Below are 21,162 nucleotides of genomic sequence, written 5' to 3' on the forward strand. Positions count from 1 at the left end.
ATCCCAACCTACGGAACCACGTAGGTGTTTTCCAACCTACGGAACCGTCCTGACATCCGAGGACTATGATAGGTGATAGTCTAGGAAAAGCGTAGTGTATGTACGTTATTAGTTTATCATCAAGCCTTTAACCCATTCCCACAACCCGGGAATCCCATGCCTTAGTAAGAGTGTGAACTCACCTTGGTTTGCTCGGTATGCTAGGTTATGTACTCACAAGTAATTAATCACGTCCTATTGTATGCATGTATAACAAATCAGTTCATGTTCGCAATGATACGTATGCAAATCGAGTGTCACACAATTGCAAATGTAAACATTCATCATCAAGCATGGCATGTCAAGTAAATCAAACATACATTCCACTATCTTTCGAAAGATGTTTATAACCTACCATCCTTCGAATCCTACCTTATCTTTCGACACATTAGTGATCCTTCGACACATACTAAATATCACAGTTATCTTTCGGACTGGTTGTTATGTTTCGAACCACCAGTCATCTTTCGACCAAATGGCATCTTTCGGTCAACCTAATTATGTTTCGGTCAATTCTATCCTTCGGTCAACAGATATCTTTCGGTCACAACTATGCTTCGACAACTATGTTTCGACTACAAGTATCTTTCGACACATATCAGTTACGTCAACAACAGTTACAATTTCAGAAACCCTAAACATGCTAACAGCCGTCAACAACATTGTCGATCAAACAACAATCATGCAGCAATCATAGGATCAAATCATCAACCAATCCAAATCATCATCTATGTGTCATGTAAACATAATTATCATTTGGTTCAACAATCTAACATACATCTATACGCATATCATCCAGTTGCTTAGCATAACGTATTACATAATCGAACACTATTGACATGCTAATCTGTTTTCGAATCCTAATCACATCAATATCATTCAACCCATTCAATACTATGCATTCGATCCTATCAATCTAGATCAACATGTATTTCGTATGCAGTTACATAATAAATTAATCATGTATGATGAAATCAAGAACAAAACACGTAAATCACTAACCGAAGTTAAGAATGAACAGCACAAGAGATTTGGCTTCGGATGTTGAGGGTTTGCCGTCGCACACACACACAAAGGAGCTAGGGTTTTTCTTAGGAAATCCTTATCAGTTTACATGCATTCCCATATTTAAACGTATCACAGAAATGGGCCAAGCCCATCAGAAAAGGCTGGGCCGAAAGATGTCGAAGGATATGTTTCGTGCTCGAAGGATGAAGTCCTTGGTCGAATGATATGTTTCGAGAATCTTTAATTCGAAGGTTGATCCTTCGGATCGGAAGTTATCTTTCGTGGTCCTTCGAATCCTTCGAACTGTATGTCAGGTTTCGTGATCTAGACTAAGTGTTTTAATGATAATTCTAATATTAATTCTAATATTATTTTCTACCACAACAAGTAATCACATATAGGCAAAACAACAATACGTTTCATTAAAACACCACGCGTACAATTCAAGTTCACAACCCAAGCAACTAAGCAGTCAAAGTCAACGCGCATTTAATGCGAAAGCGAAAGTCAGAAACTCGAGTTGTCACATTCATGACTTGAGTTTAAAGAATGTTCGATAACAGTCAGTCATGAACCTTGTAATTTGTCTTGCTTTGTAAACCATTTGAAAAACGATAAGATCAAATGATATGTATAGATAAGTGCAAGGTTAAACGAGTAACCAAGTAAAATGAGTTGAATATAATAAGTTGTTTTATAAGACAATGTTTTATGAAAAGTATGTTATTTGTATAAAATGTTATATGTCTAAACTGAAATGATTTAGATAACGCTAAGATATGTAATATTATACAACCACTTATATATAGGAAGTACCAGCGGCGTATCCACCATGTTTGCATCATATTACATACTCCACGTTACTCAAACCATTTACCCAAACCAATCCACCATGTAAATTATTCATGTATAACCCAATTGTCAAGTGTTATTGTGTAAACCATGTCAAATGTTTATGTTCAATGTAAATCATGTAATGTGTATCCCAAAATGTATCATGTATGGTAAGCGAAATGTATCAACTTAAACCATATGTAAAATGCACAAAACAAGTTGTTGAAGTAAAACGTGGTTTAAATCAACGTTATGTTCTTGTGAAAAAATGCATGCTCTATTGATATTAACATTTATGTGGTATTGTGAAATATGCAAACATCCAAGCCTTGAGACTGTGGCGATAAACCCTTAAACAAATTAAAGGTTTATCTACGTTATGTATATCGAATTCGGTCATTCCTTCCAATCCTATCAAACCCAGGATTTCAGAAACGGGAGTTGTCAATTCCTATGGTACCACTACCTACTAACGAACGGCGTAACTAATGTTAATGAATGTATTGTCCCATGTTAAACAAACCAAATGTCATAACAAAATGAAGGCATGTGATGTAAACAATTGTACTAAGTATACTAAGTAAACATACGAAGCAGAAATGTTCATGTAAATCAATGCGCCCATATGCTGAGTAAACATATGCAGCAGAAATGTTCATGTAAATCAATGTGTCCATATGCTGAGTAAACATATGCAACAGAAATGTTCATGTAAATCAATGTGTCCATATGCTGAGTAAACATATGCAACAGAAATGTAATGTAAATCAAACGTACTAAGTACGCACACAATGGGCATACATAGCATGAAATGTAATGAAATCGTGTACTATAATGTACTAACAACATAGCAGGCATATGATGTGAAAACATGGAAAGCATGAAAGTAACAGATAGGCACATGTGTTTCACCCCAAAACAGTTTGGAAAACATTAAAAGAGGGGTTCAATGTACTCACCTGAGATTGCTTTGAGTACTTGTATAATAATCAAACAATGCTAGATCACGGAATATCAAACGACACCTAATAGGTAGCTATGTTAATATACCGGACCTAAATCGGAAGGATCGAATAGTATGCGGGTTCGCAAACCAAACGAGTATGGAGACTCGTGTAATATGGTTTAACAAAGCCTACGTACTAAAATGAAACTTAACCTAAGTGCTTGCGACCCATCACGACCCGTTTAGGTAGCTTATGCTACTTCACGCGTCGTTCGCGTAGAACGCGTCTGGAACGCCTAACATCGTGACCACAAGGTATAACCTCGGAAGGTTATAGCTATGGTCACCTAATGTGTTTGGTCGGATCCTAATGGTCGACCAAATGGTTCGGGTTCGAAAGTATAAGCGATTGTTTAGATCGCTTACCTTACGACCCTATATAAGCACTAAACTAAAAGTGACGAGCTAAGCATGTTAGAACATGCTTAACTAAGTTTAGAAAACATGTTTGGCATCAAAACAAACGGCTTTGATGCTCACGAGTAGTTTGGTTACAAAATACGCAAGAATGCGCATTTTGGCCGAAACTACGACTCGTCACTGAGCCTAGATAACGTGGTGATCAGTAGGTATAGTCACTACGGACTATAACCATCGTGATCACGCTCACGTTATGAAGTTCTAATGAACTTCGCATCGACCATAAGCTGGTCAATGCAGAAAGTCAACAAAACGTTGACTTTCGGACTCGAAAAGCGATAAAAGAACGAAAGAATACTTACGGAGGGTCCCCGAATGCTAATCTAGACCAAAATAGCTCAGGTATGAAACAATGGTTCCAACTTAGAGCCTTAAGATCAGATTGTGTGGGTTTTGAGCAAAATGGGGGGGGGGGGGGTATTTATAGGAAAAGTGGAACCGTTAGGATCGTTTTATCGAATATCGTGCCACGATCTTGTGCGTACATGTGTTACATTGTTAGATTCACTGAATATGGCCCTTGGCCTTTGATTGGGTGAAAAGGCAATTGGACCTTTCGCCATTTGAAGAGCCAATCAGCATTAAATGTGGGTTCTGCTATACTGGGGACTCCTTACGGACCGTATGGGCTTTGGCTTACGGTCCGTAAGCCCCTAGTTTGGCAGATTTACAGTTTTGGTCCCTGCAGCACCAAAACTTGGTATTTGATGCATTTTTGGCACGTTTAAGCCCCGTTAACCTCATTTCAAAGCTCTAAAATGATTCTAAAGTATAGGGAACTGAAAATGTGTTCAAAAATATGTCGTATGTCGGTTCGTTTGGCCGTACGGTCGCGATGTTCGGTTAATTACGACGGAATGCGCATAAGCGCGAAAGACGATCCAAATTGCGCGACGAATGGATTTTTTCTCATGCCAAACACTAAGGCATAATACTAGGATGTTTACATAAATTTTTGGATGTCCGGATGTATTCAGAACGTAAGTTATGCGCGAAAGTGCAAACTTGTGCACTTTTTGACACTTTTATCCCCTGAATGATCCAAAAGTTTGTTTTAGCATACCAAACCCCTCAAAGCCTATTTCTAAGCTATGTAAAGGATATTTATGGTATGTTTAACTTATGGACATGTTCCCGAATGTTCGTTACAGTTTAAATTGGCATACTTTCGCAGTTTGTCAAGTTTAGTCCCTGTAAGGGAATTAACTTATTTTTGCCATACCAAAGCCTTCAAAACTTATTTCTAAGTTATGTAAAGGTTATTTAAGGTATGTTGAGTATATGTTGATGTTCCGGAGTATTTGTCGCATTAAACTGAGTACGTTTACGTACTAGTTTGCGTATAATTCTCCAGAAAGCGATGTAGAGTTTGAAATTGAACAAAAGTTAAAATATGAAAAATGTGTAACACAACCAAACAAACATTGGAATAAAATAAAATTGTTTTATTGATAACTGAACTGTTCACAATGATTACAAGCACAAATGTTACATTCAGGGGTTAAGTGCGAGGGCCGTGAGAGCTCAGGTCGATACTTCCGTATACGCAGAGAGATGACGACTTCGACTTTTCGGTGTGTCCCCTTCAGAGGATCTTTTGATTACAACAGCAACGACTATCAATTTTGTTGTTTCATCAGCTTGCTGAGGGTGATGCTATGTTTCAAGCATTTACGGAAAGCATTATCCGGGGACTAGGTCAGTACTTCCATACAGCAGAAGTCCCGGGATAATACCCCACATATCACTGAGCATAAAGACCTAGTATCTCAGAATAAGGGACTTTTCAAACAAGATTTCAGGGGTTACCTATATATCCAAGCAGTTTTGTTAGCCCACAGAATAAGCAAGTTTGATTTTTAGGTTTATATCTCGACACAATTTACTAAATGTGTAAAAATCTACCGACACAACCTCAGTGAGATTGTTTATTACATTTTATATTTACATTTCTTTAGCATGTTGTGACACTCCACTGATGTACTATCATTTCCTCTTTTCACAACAAAACTCATTTTTGATTTTATCATGTTTTTGGCTTTTTCAAATTTTCTAATGTTTTTGGATTTTCTGATACCACTTGTAGGATCGTGTTTTGACCCGAACGAGTCGTTCAGAGGAGTTTTGATCTGATACAGGTGCGGAAAACAAGTATCTGACTTAGAAACAACTAGCAAATCACTTTTAACACCCTTTGGTATTGATATCTGACAAATTACATCCAAATCTCACACCGGCAGCACCTCGGTATGGAATTGCACAACTGTTCTACTGATTTCGCTTATGTGCACATATATATAGGGTTGGTGATTTCGCTCTTGTGTACATGACACATGAGCAAAACCCCTACAACTGACACATAAGCGAAACCCCTAGCTTCCCTATGAGCGAAATCATCATTCTAATTACATTCATGCTATCCTATTTTCTCGTAAAACGTGCCCTAATCTAACAATCTAAGACTAAGACTCGATACAAGACGAAGTCGACAGATGCATGCACCAACAGACTCCCCCTTTGATGTTGACGAGTCGACTATCGAGTCATGACAATGCTGTGTCTTCACTTCTTCAGTCTGTAACACCCCCAAAATTTCCACTTGCGGAAATCCCGCGAGGCGTGTTACGCATCAGAGTTCGAGCCACCAATCACATTGAACCAATAGTAAATACTTAAATAAAACATAATATCAAATCCCAAAGTGTTGTGTAGCGGAAGCATTTAATAAATCGTTTAGCAATTGTTTCATAATAATACTTAAAACCAATGTATCCAATGTAAATTAATCCAAGTACCTCGATCCATGACCACTCCAGCACCCCCAGATAGCAAGTCCATGTTCCATGTGTTAATGACCTACAAGCATGCAGACAAGTGCGTCAGACTACGCTGGTGAGTTCAAGGTTTTGTTAACGTGTTGTGTTACCAGATATATGTTAATGCGATTCGATGCTGCGTTACGATGTTGCTCATGTTAGATACCCTAGGGAGTGTGCCCATGTGTATCCGGGGAGTGGGTACCCCTTAACGACCGTTTGCTATGTTGCCGTCGTTAGATACCCTAGGGAGTGTGCCCATATGTATCCGAGGAGTGTGCCTCTAACAACCATAGCCCTATCCAGATAATTAGTTCACGCCCGTCCTTACGGCCCGGTGTGAGGTTTCCCACCTAATAGCGCTATCAACTAATTACCCCCATTGCCCTCCAGGCAATAACCAAAACCGATTAAGTTGTTTACCCAATGTTTCCCTTCCAAATGTTTACCAGTTGTCCCAAACCACCGAGACGCATGCTTGAGAAAATGCAATGAACTCACCTGGGGTTGCTCGGTATGATTCACACAGTTCAATTAAGTTATAGAGCGATTAACCGCGTCCTACCACAGTTATTATGCGGGTCAGATTCGTATACAAGTAGTGCACGTATGTTCCATACATATTGTAACAGATTGTACAAGTATTCAACATTACATTCCACGTATAGGTATCAGCGTAAACAATCACGTAAACAAGCAGAGTCCAAGTATCTGGCCCAATCAGTTGGGCTTGTAACAGTGTGCAGGCCCAATGACAAAGTGTACGTGTAAAAGGGTCTCGAGTCGAGACCAGAAGTCTCGAGTCGCAACGAAGGAGGTTTCGAGTCGCAACGGGACTCGCAACTGTGGTTTCGGCTTGTCATGGTCCGGTTTCGAGTCGCAACATGACTCGCAACCGTGGTTTCGGCTCGTGCGGTTTATGCCGGGAATGTGTGGTCTCGAGTCGCAACGGGACTCGCAACCGTGTGTGGTCTCGAGTCGCAACGGAGGATCCCGACTGGTAATCGGTGTCGCAACAGTGCATGTAACAACTTTCCATGATTACACAACAACAATCACTCCGTAAATCCAGCTAACAACTTATCAGTTTCACAAATCGGATCAAACACCATGTTTAACAATTTTACGTATTCAAATCATCATCAACAAGAACAGTAATTCAATATCAACATACTATGCAACCGGATCATTTGATTAACAATTATACGGCTCTAAATCAATGACATGTAACCTGAATCATGGCAACATACGTTTAACATAAACATGTCCGATTTAACAAGCATTCGGTTCAACATCATCTTAACAAGAATCCGAGCAACATATTGCAAGATATCCGATTATCACGTAAACATCCCTACTCATGAATTCTAACACATAATCATATACAATCACATCATCATTTACGAATAATCAAGCACTAACCGATTGATAGAAGGTGATCCGATTCGGGAAAAGGTCTTCGAGGGAAAAGAAAGTGATGGCCACCGGCTTAGAGAGAGGAGAGCACTAGAGTTTGTGTGTGTTGTGTTGTTGTAACCAAAAGAGAAAACAACCCTAAGGGTGTTTGCTTATATGCGTACAAGAGGGAAGGAGGGAATGGGCCGAACCCCACTTGGGTTGCCCCTTGGTTCCGGTTACAAGGATTACGGCCCAAATGGCCTTGTGTGCTTGATCCATGTTGTGCGGTTTTAGTTCGAGTAACATACATACAAGCATTTAATTCGTAACATACAATAGAAACACATATCCCGTAAACATGCATTCATTTAATTAAAGTAGCTCACGTAAGCACGTAGCGTTACAGAAAGTAGGTTCAAATTACGAGTTGTCACAGTATCCCCAACTAAAAAGAAATTTCGTCCCGAAATTTGGTACGCACTCACTGAGAGAGCTAGGTAAGTTAAAGCAGCTAGATAAGTTAAAGCTAGGTAGGTTATATCGTTTGCTGGTTTTCCTGGGGTGTCACATCCTCCCCAACTCAGCAGGTAATTCCAACCTGTAGGCCACCTTTCCAATTCGTTCCACAATTTTGAAAGGTCCTACATAACGAGGGTTTAGTTTGCCGCGTTTTCCAAAACGCACCACACCCTTCCAGGGTGAAATCTTTAACATAACGCGGTCATTAACTTCAAATTCCAGCGGTTTACTACGCTTGTCAGCGTAGCTTTTCTGGCGATCGCAAGCTGCGGCCATACGGTTTCGAATCTGCACAATGCTTTCTGATGCCTTGACGTGATGTCGTAGGTCACGCAAATTTAATCCCTAAACAACTGTAGTTAGCGGTAGTAGGGTATCGAACTCAGGGAGTATGTGGAAAATGTGTTGATTATGTAGCTTTGTATTTATACTAAAATTAAACTAACTTGCAGAAAATTAAAATTCAAGATTGTGGTTTGTTGTTTAGAAAACTAAATTAAGAACTAATTCAAATCAAAGAAAGTTGTAAACAATTAGGAGAGAACAATGATCACCCTAGGTTTCAGTTTCGTTAGACAATTGTGTGCAATTTCACTAGAAAGAGTTACATAGACATAACTCGTGTATGTGTGATTGAAGTGATAAAAGGGAACAAAGTACTCGGATTAGATAATGCGAGGTTGTTTCCCGATGACCTATTAACCAATAACCAACCCTAACCCTTCCCGTGATATCTCGGTTGCCAACGGCACCAAGAACGTACGATCGAGACTAGAAATTGTAATATAGATTAACACGCTACAAACAATCAAACATACACCATGACATTCAAGCAACGCAAGATATCATTCTAGAAATGCAGAAATTTAACACACAAAAGTCTTAGAAACATTCACCTAGGATGATCACCGAAGAGTTTAGCCGGACATGGCTCGGTGAATCATCATCAACATTAAACAAGTGTTCATACGAATTAAAAACACAAACCGAATGTTTAGAATTGTTCACAAGCAAGCAAGAACTCCCAAATTCGCCTCCCAAGTCTCCTAGAACCGTCAATGATGAGATAATCCCAAAAGACACACTAAAAACGAGTATATGGCAGCAGTTACATTTTTCACGTTCAGGCACCACCGTAAATTACGGCTCCACCGTAATTTACGGTGGTCATCAAAGTGTTACGGTGGTTTGAGCCTGTGTTACGGTGCAGAAATCAACAAGAATCAAGTCTACCGTAAATTACGGTAGGACCGTAATTTACGGTACTCAGCAGCCTTTTATCCTTTGTTTCGTCTTGTGTTCTTCTCTCGACCCGTTTCCACCAAAGCATTCATGAGTTGCCTTTTATCCATCTCTTATCTCCTTATTCGCACCTGAAACAATAGCATCGTAGTTATCTAATCCAAGATAATTACACGGTTAAATGGAGGATTATTTCATGTTTTAACATACTTAAGGGTTGTCCAAAGGACCACCCGTCACATCCCCACACTTACCCGTTGCTTGTCCCAAGCAACTCATCAATATAGTTTCAAGACAAGTGATCAAATCAGCCAAACAAATCATGCAATTTCTTTACCAACCCCCTTTTTAATGCCCCAAGCAATACACCCCTCACAATTTTCTCTCCTCTCGGCTACAAGTGGAAACTAGCAAAGATAAGCTAGACACACACTAGGCAAACGGGTGGTTGCGCAATCATAAGCTTGTACTTGAATCAACTATACTCCTATAACGGGTCAAACATGAATGCAAATCAAAGGGGCTTAAAGGTTGTAACGTGGCTAGGTGTATGGGTAGGAAATGGAATATATATGAGTAGCGAAAATTCAACCCGGTCTTTTTATTACAACTACCAAAACAACTAACAAAGACATACTACTATATACAAGACAATGAAACCTTCTTTTTTTTTTTTTTTTTTTTTTTTTTTTTTTTTTTTTTTTTTTTTTTTTTTTTTTTTTTTTCAAGCATAATACATTAACCATAACTATTTCAAACTCATAAACTACTAATTATATCACTAATGCTATAAGACCGGGTCAAATTTGGGTACATTTTCAAGTAAGTAGCTAGGGGAAACAAATGATAGGCTTTAGGCACAAAATTGGGCAACTAAATGACCAAACCCCCACCCCTCTCACTACCATGCTCATATATATAATTTATGAGGTCCAACCCCCCAAATCCCACACTCACTCACACAACCGACGAGGCTACCTAATGCCCTTATCCTTTCTACATTCATGTCTAACAAGGATTCAAATTGCATTCAAGCACAAGTTCTAACGCACCCCCACCCGTAGCCACTCTCATTAAAGATTATTTATATACATGTGTGGCTACAACTCTCACCAAGAATGAAAAGGGTAATAAGGGTTGCCGGTGCATTGACTTGGGGATAAATTAGGGCGACAAGATTTCATATTGTTTTGCTCGGCTTAAAATTTTTTTTTTAAAAAATTCCCCCCATCCCCACACTTGGGATACATTGTCCCCAATGTATGGTTTGGGAGGTTTTGATCACTACTTCAATCAACATCCACAAAAAGCTTCTCATCTCAAACCCCAAATTTCTTTTTTGTATTTTTTTCATTTTATAATTTTTTTTTATGTTTTTCATTTTAAACACAACACCACCAACCAACCAAACCCAACAATCAATCATATGATCAATCACCACCCATCCTCCCACCATAATCAACATAAACCAACAAATATATACAAACTATACAAGAGAGAAAATACCACCTGATCAATAATAACGCGGTCCTGGGGGCCCAAAAATGGACGACATCATATCGCTCCATTCTCCAAACCCGAACGAGCCGCTACTGCTTCCCTCTTGTTGTTGTGGTCCCTCTTGCCGTCTTGGATCAAGCCACTGAGAATGGTGGAGTTGTGGCGTCGGATACGAAACGCTGCCATCATATGATGGCAATGAGGCATAATCCACATGTTGTGGATCCTCAACCACCGGCCTCCCAGCATGCCAGTCCGCATGCATTCGCCTCATCTGATCATCGTGATATCGGTTATTCATTTCCACCTCCTGCGAATATGCGTGAGTCCGGTGCCACGATTCATTGCGGTCGAGGCTATGTTTAAGTGCCCGCTCAATACTAGCGCTATTCCGCGTGTCTTGATCAAATAACGACCTCTCCGGACCCGACCAAGTATCAAAGATGGCCGCCGGCGGGCGTTGGCTCTCGATCACCTCCTGCATTGAACCACTATAAGCCCACCCCGGCTCATATGGTTGCTGCGCATAGTCATAAAATGTGCCACCATGACCACCATGAAAAGCCCCAAAACCAACATTTGCACCACCCGGTGGCTCGTCTGCGTAATCGTCATCCCCACTCGGAACTAACTCTACATCACTCTCAGGTTCATCCGGTTCTCCCGGTAACAATTCCCTTGCACCTAATTTCAACGCCCTCCACCGTTGACCCTCCGATTTCAGCTTGTGATAACGTTCAGACGAAGTGTACGTCCAAACGCTTCCCAACCTATCCAAAGTAAAAGGCAAGTGCCTTTTCGTTAAACCGCGGTCTTCAGATGTGAGTGCCTTCTGCTGTTTCATTAAGCCCGTTATGATGCGGCAGTACGGGACAATGTCTCTCCCGTATTTGTTCCGGCATATCCACAAATGGTGCATGATCAGGTAGCGGATTGGAAACCGTGGGGACCCGTGCATCAATGAGTACAGAACAGGTATCTCTGGAAACCTCACCTGTTCTTTATCCCCTCTCCTTGGGATGACATTAAGTAAACAGATCGTATGCAAGAGCTTGGCTTCTATTTTCAGATTTTTTCGGTATAACACGCCACCATACCTACCAGGCAAAAACAAATCAGCCAACATACTGTTCCATGTCACGTGCTTCTCGGGTTTGAGCAACAAGTCATCAAGCGTGGGAATCATGTATTCCCTAGCTGGAAGACTATCATATTTTCCCAACTTCTTCAAAGTATCAAATGACATTTCAACTGGTACCCCATGTACCGTCCCAATCAACTTCATTTGTGATGGCCTATAGAAGTTTTCACACTTAAGTGTTGCCATCCACTCCTGAATTTCAGTCAAAAACAAATTGCTCTTATCCTTATCCCAACACTTGAGTGCTCCTTCCCAACCCAAAGCACGGAACCTGTCATACACCCCGAACTGGCCCAACTGAGGCTCATCAACATCTCTTTCACAGATGAATGCGGCCGCTTTATTCTTTAACTTGTTCATGCAATCGTTATACAAAGTTGGCTGCCAAATTTCGGGTTGGTCATCCAATGACCCCGAATTCCACACCGGTTTATCTCTTGGGTCTAACTGCATCTCTTCTTCTTCCTCGCTTTCGCTTTCACTAACCCTACCAAGATATTGCCTCTTCTTCGATGGCTGCTCCTTCTCCTTGCCTTTGCCTCTTGACGAGGATGAACTTGAACCCGGCTTTTCCTTTGTCCTTGCCATTCCTACACACATGAAGAACAACAAAACAACACAAAAGTTAGCATTCTCTCCACAAGTCATCCCCACACTTGCTTGTTGCCATGGTTGTAGATGTTAGTGAACCCAAAATGTATCAAGAATTTTCAAAAATTGGGCATGATGTCTCTACAATGTAGAACATCCCAAAAGTTCACTACTTTAACCAACATTCCTACATCTACAACCATCAATCATGTTCAATAACAATTTCATACTCATATCCTAGCAACAAGCAAGTGGGCAAGAACATATAACCTAAATCACCTTGTTTTTCACAATGCATCTCCATAATAGAGTAAAATAAATGTTCATACCTTGTTTCAAGATGAGAGGATGCTTGTGAAACTAAAAATCCAAAAACCCCCAAATTTTCTCAACCTAGGGTTTCAACCTTCGACCCCAAATCTGCGTTTTCTCAGCAATTCCTCCTTACAATCACGAAGCTTGTGAAATTTTAGTCAATTTAGACCAAAACTCCACTTGATTTGGGCAAGTATTGAGGATTTGGTGAAGAAAAGAAGGTGGAAGAAGACTATGGAGTTTATGGGTTCTTTGGGGAAGAAGAGGTGGAAAGGTGAGAAGAGAATGAGTGGTTAGGGTATAAAGCACGTGACAGGTCTTTTGTTTTCGGTTTTATTGTTTTTTTTTTTTTTTTTTTTTTATGTAAACTCGGAACTGAACCGACGGAAACAAGTTCGATGCGTACCGTAATTTACGGTCTCACCGTAAATTACGGTGAGACCTGGATGTCTAATTTGCACCGTAAGTCAGGAGAGAAATACCGTAACACCTCACATAATTTTCTCACCACCGTAAATTACGGTAATACCGTAATTTACGGTAAACACTGGGCTCAATTTTTCACCGTAAACCAGTAGGTTTACACCATAAAATTCCCAAAATTTTCACAAACCACCGTAAATTACGGCTCCACCGTAATTTACGGTGGACACTTGGCCTCTATATTTCTGCAAAACTGAATTTTATGTGACCAAAATTTTTTTAGATTTTTATAAGTTTTTCGATTTTTTGTGTTTTTTTTAATTATTTCAAAAACCTGGAAAAATCACCCTACCCCCTCAAAAATCCCGTGTTGTCCTCAACACGATGTAAGAGCAATTCGCGACCCGAATTTCCCCACACTTGTTTCGAACACGGACTCGAGAAGCTATGGCAATCGTGCAAAAATACAAAACAAAACAAAATGAAACTACTATGTACACTACCACCAAACCTGGGCCTCTTAAGGTTGTTCCTCCTCGACCGGGCGTAAGATGTAGCCCGCTTTGTCAAGCTCCAAATTCTTGATGTCATTTCCTTCCAAGTAAGGCTTCAAGCGGTGACCGTTCACCGTTTGTTGTTTCAACGTTTGCTCGTCTTGGATATCCACATCACCAAATTGCCCAACTCTTCGAATAACATACGGACCCATCCACTTGCTTTTAAGCTTGCCCGCAAACATTTTCAACCGAGAGTTGTACAACCAAACCTTCTGACCCACTTCAAAGTTCTTCTTCTTTATCTTCGCATCATGAACCTTTTTCAGTTTCTCTTTGTATGCGGATGCACACTCATACGCTTGGTCCCTTATCTCTTCAATTTCATTCAGTTGAAGCTTCCTCGCCCGACCCGCTTCATCATAGTCCGCATTCACTGTTTTAATTGCCCAATATGCCCTATGTGCCAACTCCATAGGCAAATGACATCCTTTCCCGTAAACCATTCGATACGGAGTGGTATCAAGTGGGGTTTTGAAAGCCGTGCGATACGCCCACAATGCGTCATCAAGCTTGGTTGACCAATCTTTCCTATCCGTTCTAACCGTCTTCATTAGAATTTCTTTGATTTGGCGGTTAGATACCTCCACTTGACCACTCGTTTGTGGGTGGTACGGTGTAGCCACACGGTGATTCACACTATATCTCTTCAACAACTTTCCAAAATTGAAATTTTTGAAATGTGAACCACCATCACTTATTATCACCCGAGGTACACCGAAACGAGAAAAAATGTTGGATTGCACAAACTTACATACAACGGAATGATCGTTGGTCCTTGTGGCAATAGCTTCAATCCATTTCGACACATAATCAACCGCAACCAATATGTATAAAAACCCATTTGAGTTTGGGAAAGGACCCATGAAGTCTATTCCCCAAACATCAAATACCTCCACTACCAAAATTGGTTGCAACGGCATTTCATCACGTTTCGAAATGCTTCCCATTCTTTGACAATTGATGCAATTTCGGGCATACTCACGAGCATCCTTGAAAATCGTGGGCCAATAAAACCCACTCGATAACACCCGATAGCCTGTCTTATTCCCACTAAAATGGCCCCTACATGCGGATGAATGAGCATGGGTCAATATCTCTAAAACTTCAGTTTCGGGAACACATCTTCTTATCACTTGATCAGCCCCGATTTTGAACAAGTCGGGTTCGTCCCATATATATTGCTTCACTTGACTAGAAAACTGTTGTCGTCTCTTCTTAGTCCAATGATTTGGAATCGCACCCTTGGCCAAATAATTAACATAATGAGCATACCAAGGGGCCACATAAGTAGAAACGGCCAACAATTGTTCATCGGGGAACCGTTCATTGATTTCACTTGCATCATCTACACCTTCCAACGGGATTCGGGACAAATGATCCGCGACAACATTCTCACATCCCTTCTTGTCTCGGATCTCTAGATCAAATTCTTGCAACAATAAAACCCACCGAATCAAACGCGGCTTCGCATCCTTTTTCTCCATTAAATACCGAACCGCACTATGATCGGAATAAACTACTACCTTGCTTCCCCAAATATACGAGCGAAACTTATCCAAAGCGTACACCACCGCTAATAATTCCTTCTCGGTTGTGGTGTAGTTAAGTTGCGCTTCGGATAAAGTTTTGCTTGCATAGTAGATAACCACCGGCTTCTTGTCAACCCGTTGACCCAAAACTGCACCAATAGTGGTATCGCTGGCATCACACATTATCTCGAACGGCTTTGACCAATCAGGTGGTTGCAAGATAGGCGCCTTGACCAAATGTTCCTTCAAAACAGTAAACGCTTGCATACATTCATTAGTAAAGTCAAACGGGACATCTTTTAATAACAAATTGCATAAGGGTTTGGTGATAACACTAAAACCCTTAATGAAACGTCGATAAAAACCCGCGTGTCCCAAGAATGACCGTACACCCTTAACATTTTTAGGAGGTGGCAATGATGAAATTACCCGTATCTTTGCCTTATCCACCTCCATCCCCCTTTCCGAAATCACGTGTCCCAACACAATGCCCTCTTGCACCATGAAGTGACTTTTCTCCCAACTTAGCACCAAATTTTTCTCAACGCACCTTTTTAAAACCTTTTCCAATTCGTTGAGACAAGCATCAAAAGTGGTGCCAAAAATGGAAAAATCATCCATGAATACTTCAAGCGACTCTCCAACCATGTCCGAGAAAATACTCATCATACATCGTTGAAAAGTTGCTGGAGCATTACACAACCCAAACGGCATTCGCCTAAAGGCAAAAGTGCCGTATGGGCATGTGAAGGTGGTCTTGTGTTGGTCATCCGGGTGTATGGCAATTTGATTATAACCCGAATACCCATCTAAGAAGCAATAATATTTTTGACCCGATAATTTTTCAATAATTTGGTCAATAAAAGGTAGCGGGAAATGGTCCTTAGAAGTGGCGGCATTCAGTTTTCGGTAGTCAATACACACCCGCCATCCGGTAACCGGTCGGGTGGCAATTTGTTCACCACTTTCGTCCTTGACTACTTGAATGCCGGCCTTCTTAGGCACAACTTGGGTGGGACTCACCCAAGCACTATCCGAAATCGGATAGATGATTCCCGCATCCAACCATTTAATTACCTCCTTTTTTACTACCTCCCTTAGGTTCGGGTTCAACCGCCTTTGAGCTTCTCGTGTCGGTTTGGCATCTTCGGTTGTGATAATCTTGTGCATGACGATGGATGGACTAATTCCTTTAAGATCGGCAATCGTCCATCCGATAGCACCCTTGTTCGCTTTTAACACCTCCATCAAGGCTTGCTCTTGTGCAACTTCCAAATTAGAGGCAATAATGACCGGCAAAGTGTCATTATCCCCTAAAAATACATACTTCAAGTGGCCCGGCAAGTCCTTAAGCTCTAACTTTGGTGGTTCCTCCAACGATGGTTTTGTACCCGAATCGATTTCCGCCGGTAGACCTTCGAATTGATGGGTCCATGGTGGTCTACCTTCTGTCATCGCCATCACATCTTGTGCCTCCTCTTCAACCCGTAGCGCATAAGCATGTACCTGTTCAGAAAAGTCACACAGGCAAATATCCAAACCATCCTCCTCATACTCATGCGGGTTGCATCCATCTACTATATCTGCCATAAAACACTCATCAACACCGTTAGCATTAGAATTGTTAGTGAAAACATTCAAACGCATTTTTCGATTTCCGAATGCCATATCAACCGTACCAAATCTACAGTCGATAATAGCATGTGCGGTGCTTAAAAATGGCCGACCCAAAATTATGTTCTGTTGTTGTTTAGGGTCCGCCGATGAGTAGTCCAAAACCAAAAAGTCCACCGGGTAGTAAAACTCATCAATTTTAACAATAACATTCTGAACCATACCCCGGGGCAACTTATGAGACAAATCGGCCAAAACGACCGTTGTCTCTACCCTTGCTAATGGACCAAAGTCATATTGGTCGTATAATCCCCCCGGTAAAATGCTAACTCCGGCTCCGAGATCTAGCAACGCCTTAGCCATTTGAAAATTACCAACTTGTACATTAATCAATGGCGTGCCCGGATCTTGGAGCTTAGGAGGAAGCTCCCCATTCAACACCGCACTCACTTGCCCGGTCAAATCTACCCGCTTAGGCACTTTTTTCTTGTTTTGCCTCTTTTGTGTGCATAATTCTTTTAAAAATTTTGCATAAGCGGGAACTTGTTTTATTGCATCAAGAAGTGGGAGATTTATTTTAACTTGTTTGAACATATCCCACATTTCCTCTTTTTGAGGACCCCTTGACACAATAAAATTCTTCTTTCCCGGGTCAAGTAAAGCCGATGGGAATGGAACCTGACTCGGTTCACCCTCTATTTTTTCATTCTTTTCATTTTTACTTTTTTCACTTTCACCCAACCCCGGTTTTTTAATAGTTGTTTCTTGTGGTTTAACCGGTGCAAGTTCATCATCACTTTCCATTCCCGTGATGTCCTCAACCACCCCCTCGACCAATTCGGGTGACAAATTGGCCTTAAACTCTTTCCCACTTCTTAACACACTAACATGGTTAATATTAACATTACCTCGTGACGAACCATGTGAAGGGTTTACCTTTGTGTCGCTTGGAAGTTGACCCTTACCTTTCTTTAGTTCCGCCACATCGGTTGCTAATTGCCCCATTTGAGTCGTTAGTGACTGAATGCTTTTATCGCGAACCTCATCTTTTTGCATCCGCACTTCATCAAGTTGATTTCGCTTTTGCATTTCCAATTGCATGCTTTTAAGCATCTCCATCACCTCGTTGCCACCCGAAGATCCCCTTTGCTCTTGACCCGTTTGGTATTGTTTTTGATACCCTTGGTTATTTCCGCCCCGGTACCCACCTTGGTTATTATAAGATGGCCGTGAACCAAAATTACCTTGGCTACCTTGAAAATTTGGGTTCGCTTGATTTGACGGGTTCCCATATCTAAAGTTCGGGTGATTCCTCAATCCGGGGTGGTAGGTATTAGAATTCATGTTGTTGTAGTTCCTACCACCTCCTCCTTGGCCTTGACCTTGGACTGCGTGAACTTCCTCGTATTGCCCTTCCAACATTCCTTGGCAATTTTCAGCCGCGTGACCTATTTCATTACACAAAGCACACACATCATAAATTTGATTAGTAGTTTGAACATTACCTTCATCTATGGCATGCACTTGTGGTCGGTTAGTTGTTGGTCGAGCTCTCCTCGAAGCTTGGGCTTTCCTTTTTGATGTAGTTGCCATACTCTCCAAAAACTCCCAATCTTCATTCTCATAATTCGTTCCAAATGTCCCTCCGGTGATGGACATTAAATCCCGTGCATCTTCGGCACTTAAACCCTCATGAAAAGCGTTCATTAACTCCCATAACTCAATCCCATGATGAGGGCAGTTTTTAATCATCATGTTAAAACGCTCGAACGCCTCATGGAACATCTCACCATGTTGTTGTTGAAAGCTTCTCAACCCCTTCCGCGCATCATTAGTCTTTTGGGCGGTGTAGAATTCATCCAAAAAGGTTTGTTGCATCTCCCCCCATGTATAAATTGATGCTGAAGGTAATGTATAGAACCATTTCTTAGCTTTCTCTTCCAACGAAAACTGAAATAAGACTAACTTAACTTCATCGGCCGAAAAACCTTGACTCCCAAAAGTGTTGCAAATTGAGTCATAGGCCTCTAGATGAAAGTACGGCTCCTCCGTTGCTAACCCTTTATACTTCGGTAAACTTTGCAACGAGTTCGTTCTTACTTCAAAAGTTCTCCCTTGGTTGTTATGAGGGATAACCACCGGTGAGGGGTTTTGAGTAATGATTGGCCTGAAATGTGCCTCTATTCCCCTTGCTTGTTCCCTAAGATGTCTTCGTGGCACACCATACCTACCTCTCGGAATAATCGGCCCATTTGGTCTTGGTACTTGCCCTTGTGGTGCGATCGGTTGTTGAAACTGTTGTGGTCGCATCGGTGGGCGCTGAGGCGGTCTTTGAAATGGTTGTTGGTGTACATGTTGTGGCCGGACCTGTTGCAATGGAATCGGTTGTGGCATTGGTGGCCCTTGTGGTCTTGGCCGAATGTGTTGTGGTATAAGTTGTTGATGTTGCATTCCACCAACACTCGCCATCCCTTGAGATTGACTCTGAACATACCCAAAATCCCCTTGATCACCATAATCTCCATAACCATACCCATCATCTTCATACCCCTCAAAGTCTTCAAATCCTTCATCATACCCATCTCCTTGAATTCCCGATGATTGCCCAAATGGAATAGTCGAGTATTGGAAACCCGATTGATTTGGTGGTCGATACGGTGTAGCATGGACAATAGACGAAATTGGTGCCATAGTATGGCCCGAATATGATGGACCCGCACCCGGAAAAAAATGGGATAATGGTGGTATAGTAGTGGAAGGGTTAAAGGTGACGGTTGGTTCTTCTTGGGTAGTAATGGGTTGTGTGGTGTTGGTTGGTGTAACCTGTTGAGGTATGGTGGGTTCGGTAGTATTTGGTGGAATGGTAGTGTTAGGTGAAGGTTGAGTGGATGTTGGTATGAATGATGAGGTAAATTCACCCGTAGTGGGTGGTGGTGGTGGTGGATCCATGTATCGAATTGGTGTAACTGGTGTTGTTGGTGAACTATTGATTGTATTTTCTCTTAGCAAAATTCTGTTTGCTCGCAAAGTTCGCTCAATTTCCGGATCAAACGCCAATGGTGATAGCTTGTGAGAGCTCCTAGTACGCATGCACCTCAAGTACCTGCACACTAAACACAACCAGCGTAAACCCGAAAATAACAAACAAAACTATGAAATTAACACACGTTGCGCACTACTCCCCGGCAACGGCGCCAAAATTTGACGTGATGTCGTAGGTCACGCAAATTTAATCCCTAAACAACTGTAGTTAGCGGTAGTAGGGTATCGAACTCAGGGAGTATGTGGAAAATGTGTTGATTATGTAGCTTTGTATTTATACTAAAATTAAACTAACTTGCAGAAAATTAAAATTCAAGATTGTGGTTTGTTGTTTAGAAAACTAAATTAAGAACTAATTCAAATCAAAGAAAGTTGTAAACAATTAGGAGAGAACAATGATCACCCTAGGTTTCAGTTTCGTTAGACAATTGTGTGCAATTTCACTAGAAAGAGTTACATAGACATAACTCGTGTATGTGTGATTGAAGTGATAAAAGGGAACAAAGTACTCGGATTAGATAATGCGAGGTTGTTTCCCGATGACCTATTAACCAATAACCAACCCTAACCCTTCCCGTGATATCTCGGTTGCCAACGGCACCAAGAACGTACGATCGAGACTAGAAATTGTAATATAGATTAACACGCTACAAACAATCAAACATACACCATGACATTCAAGCAACGCAAGATATCATTCTAGAAATGCAGAAATTTAACACACAAAAGTCTTAGAAACATTCACCTAGGATGATCACCGAAGAGTTTAGCCGGACATGGCTCGGTGAATCATCATCAACATTAAACAAGTGTTCATACGAATTAAAAACACAAACCGAATGTTTAGAATTGTTCACAAGCAAGCAAGAACTCCCAAATTCGCCTCCCAAGTCTCCTAGAACCGTCAATGATGAGATAATCCCAAAAGACACACTAAAAACGAGTATATGGCAGCAGTTACATTTTTCACGTTCAGGCACCACCGTAAATTACGGCTCCACCGTAATTTACGGTGGTCATCAAAGTGTTACGGTGGTTTGAGCCTGTGTTACGGTGCAGAAATCAACAAGAATCAAGTCTACCGTAAATTACGGTAGGACCGTAATTTACGGTACTCAGCAGCCTTTTATCCTTTGTTTCGTCTTGTGTTCTTCTCTCGACCCGTTTC

General features: G+C 41.2%; 1 protein-coding gene and 1 non-coding gene across 2 annotated transcripts; one reads left to right on the top strand and one right to left on the bottom strand.

Moving 5' to 3' along the window:
* Positions 1-10,795: 10,795 nt before the first annotated feature.
* On the bottom strand, positions 10,796-12,989 carry LOC110931936. The gene is made up of 2 exons (XM_022175306.2): positions 12,844-12,989; positions 10,796-12,513 (listed from the first exon to the last, which is right to left on the bottom strand). Exon 2 carries the CDS (start codon positions 12,509-12,511, stop codon positions 10,796-10,798), a length of 1,716 nt encoding a protein of 571 aa, XP_022030998.1. The 5' UTR covers positions 12,512-12,513; positions 12,844-12,989.
* Positions 12,990-18,675: 5,686 nt separating this feature from the next.
* Positions 18,676-18,781, top strand: LOC118484484. Its single transcript, XR_004873595.1, has one exon. It is a non-coding gene; the product is annotated as a small nucleolar RNA R71 (small nucleolar RNA).
* The last annotated feature ends 2,381 nt before the right edge of the window (positions 18,782-21,162 follow it).

This window comes from Helianthus annuus, chromosome 11, assembly GCF_002127325.2.
Source record: "Helianthus annuus cultivar XRQ/B chromosome 11, HanXRQr2.0-SUNRISE, whole genome shotgun sequence".
Classification (NCBI taxonomy): Eukaryota; Viridiplantae; Streptophyta; class Magnoliopsida; order Asterales; family Asteraceae; genus Helianthus; species Helianthus annuus.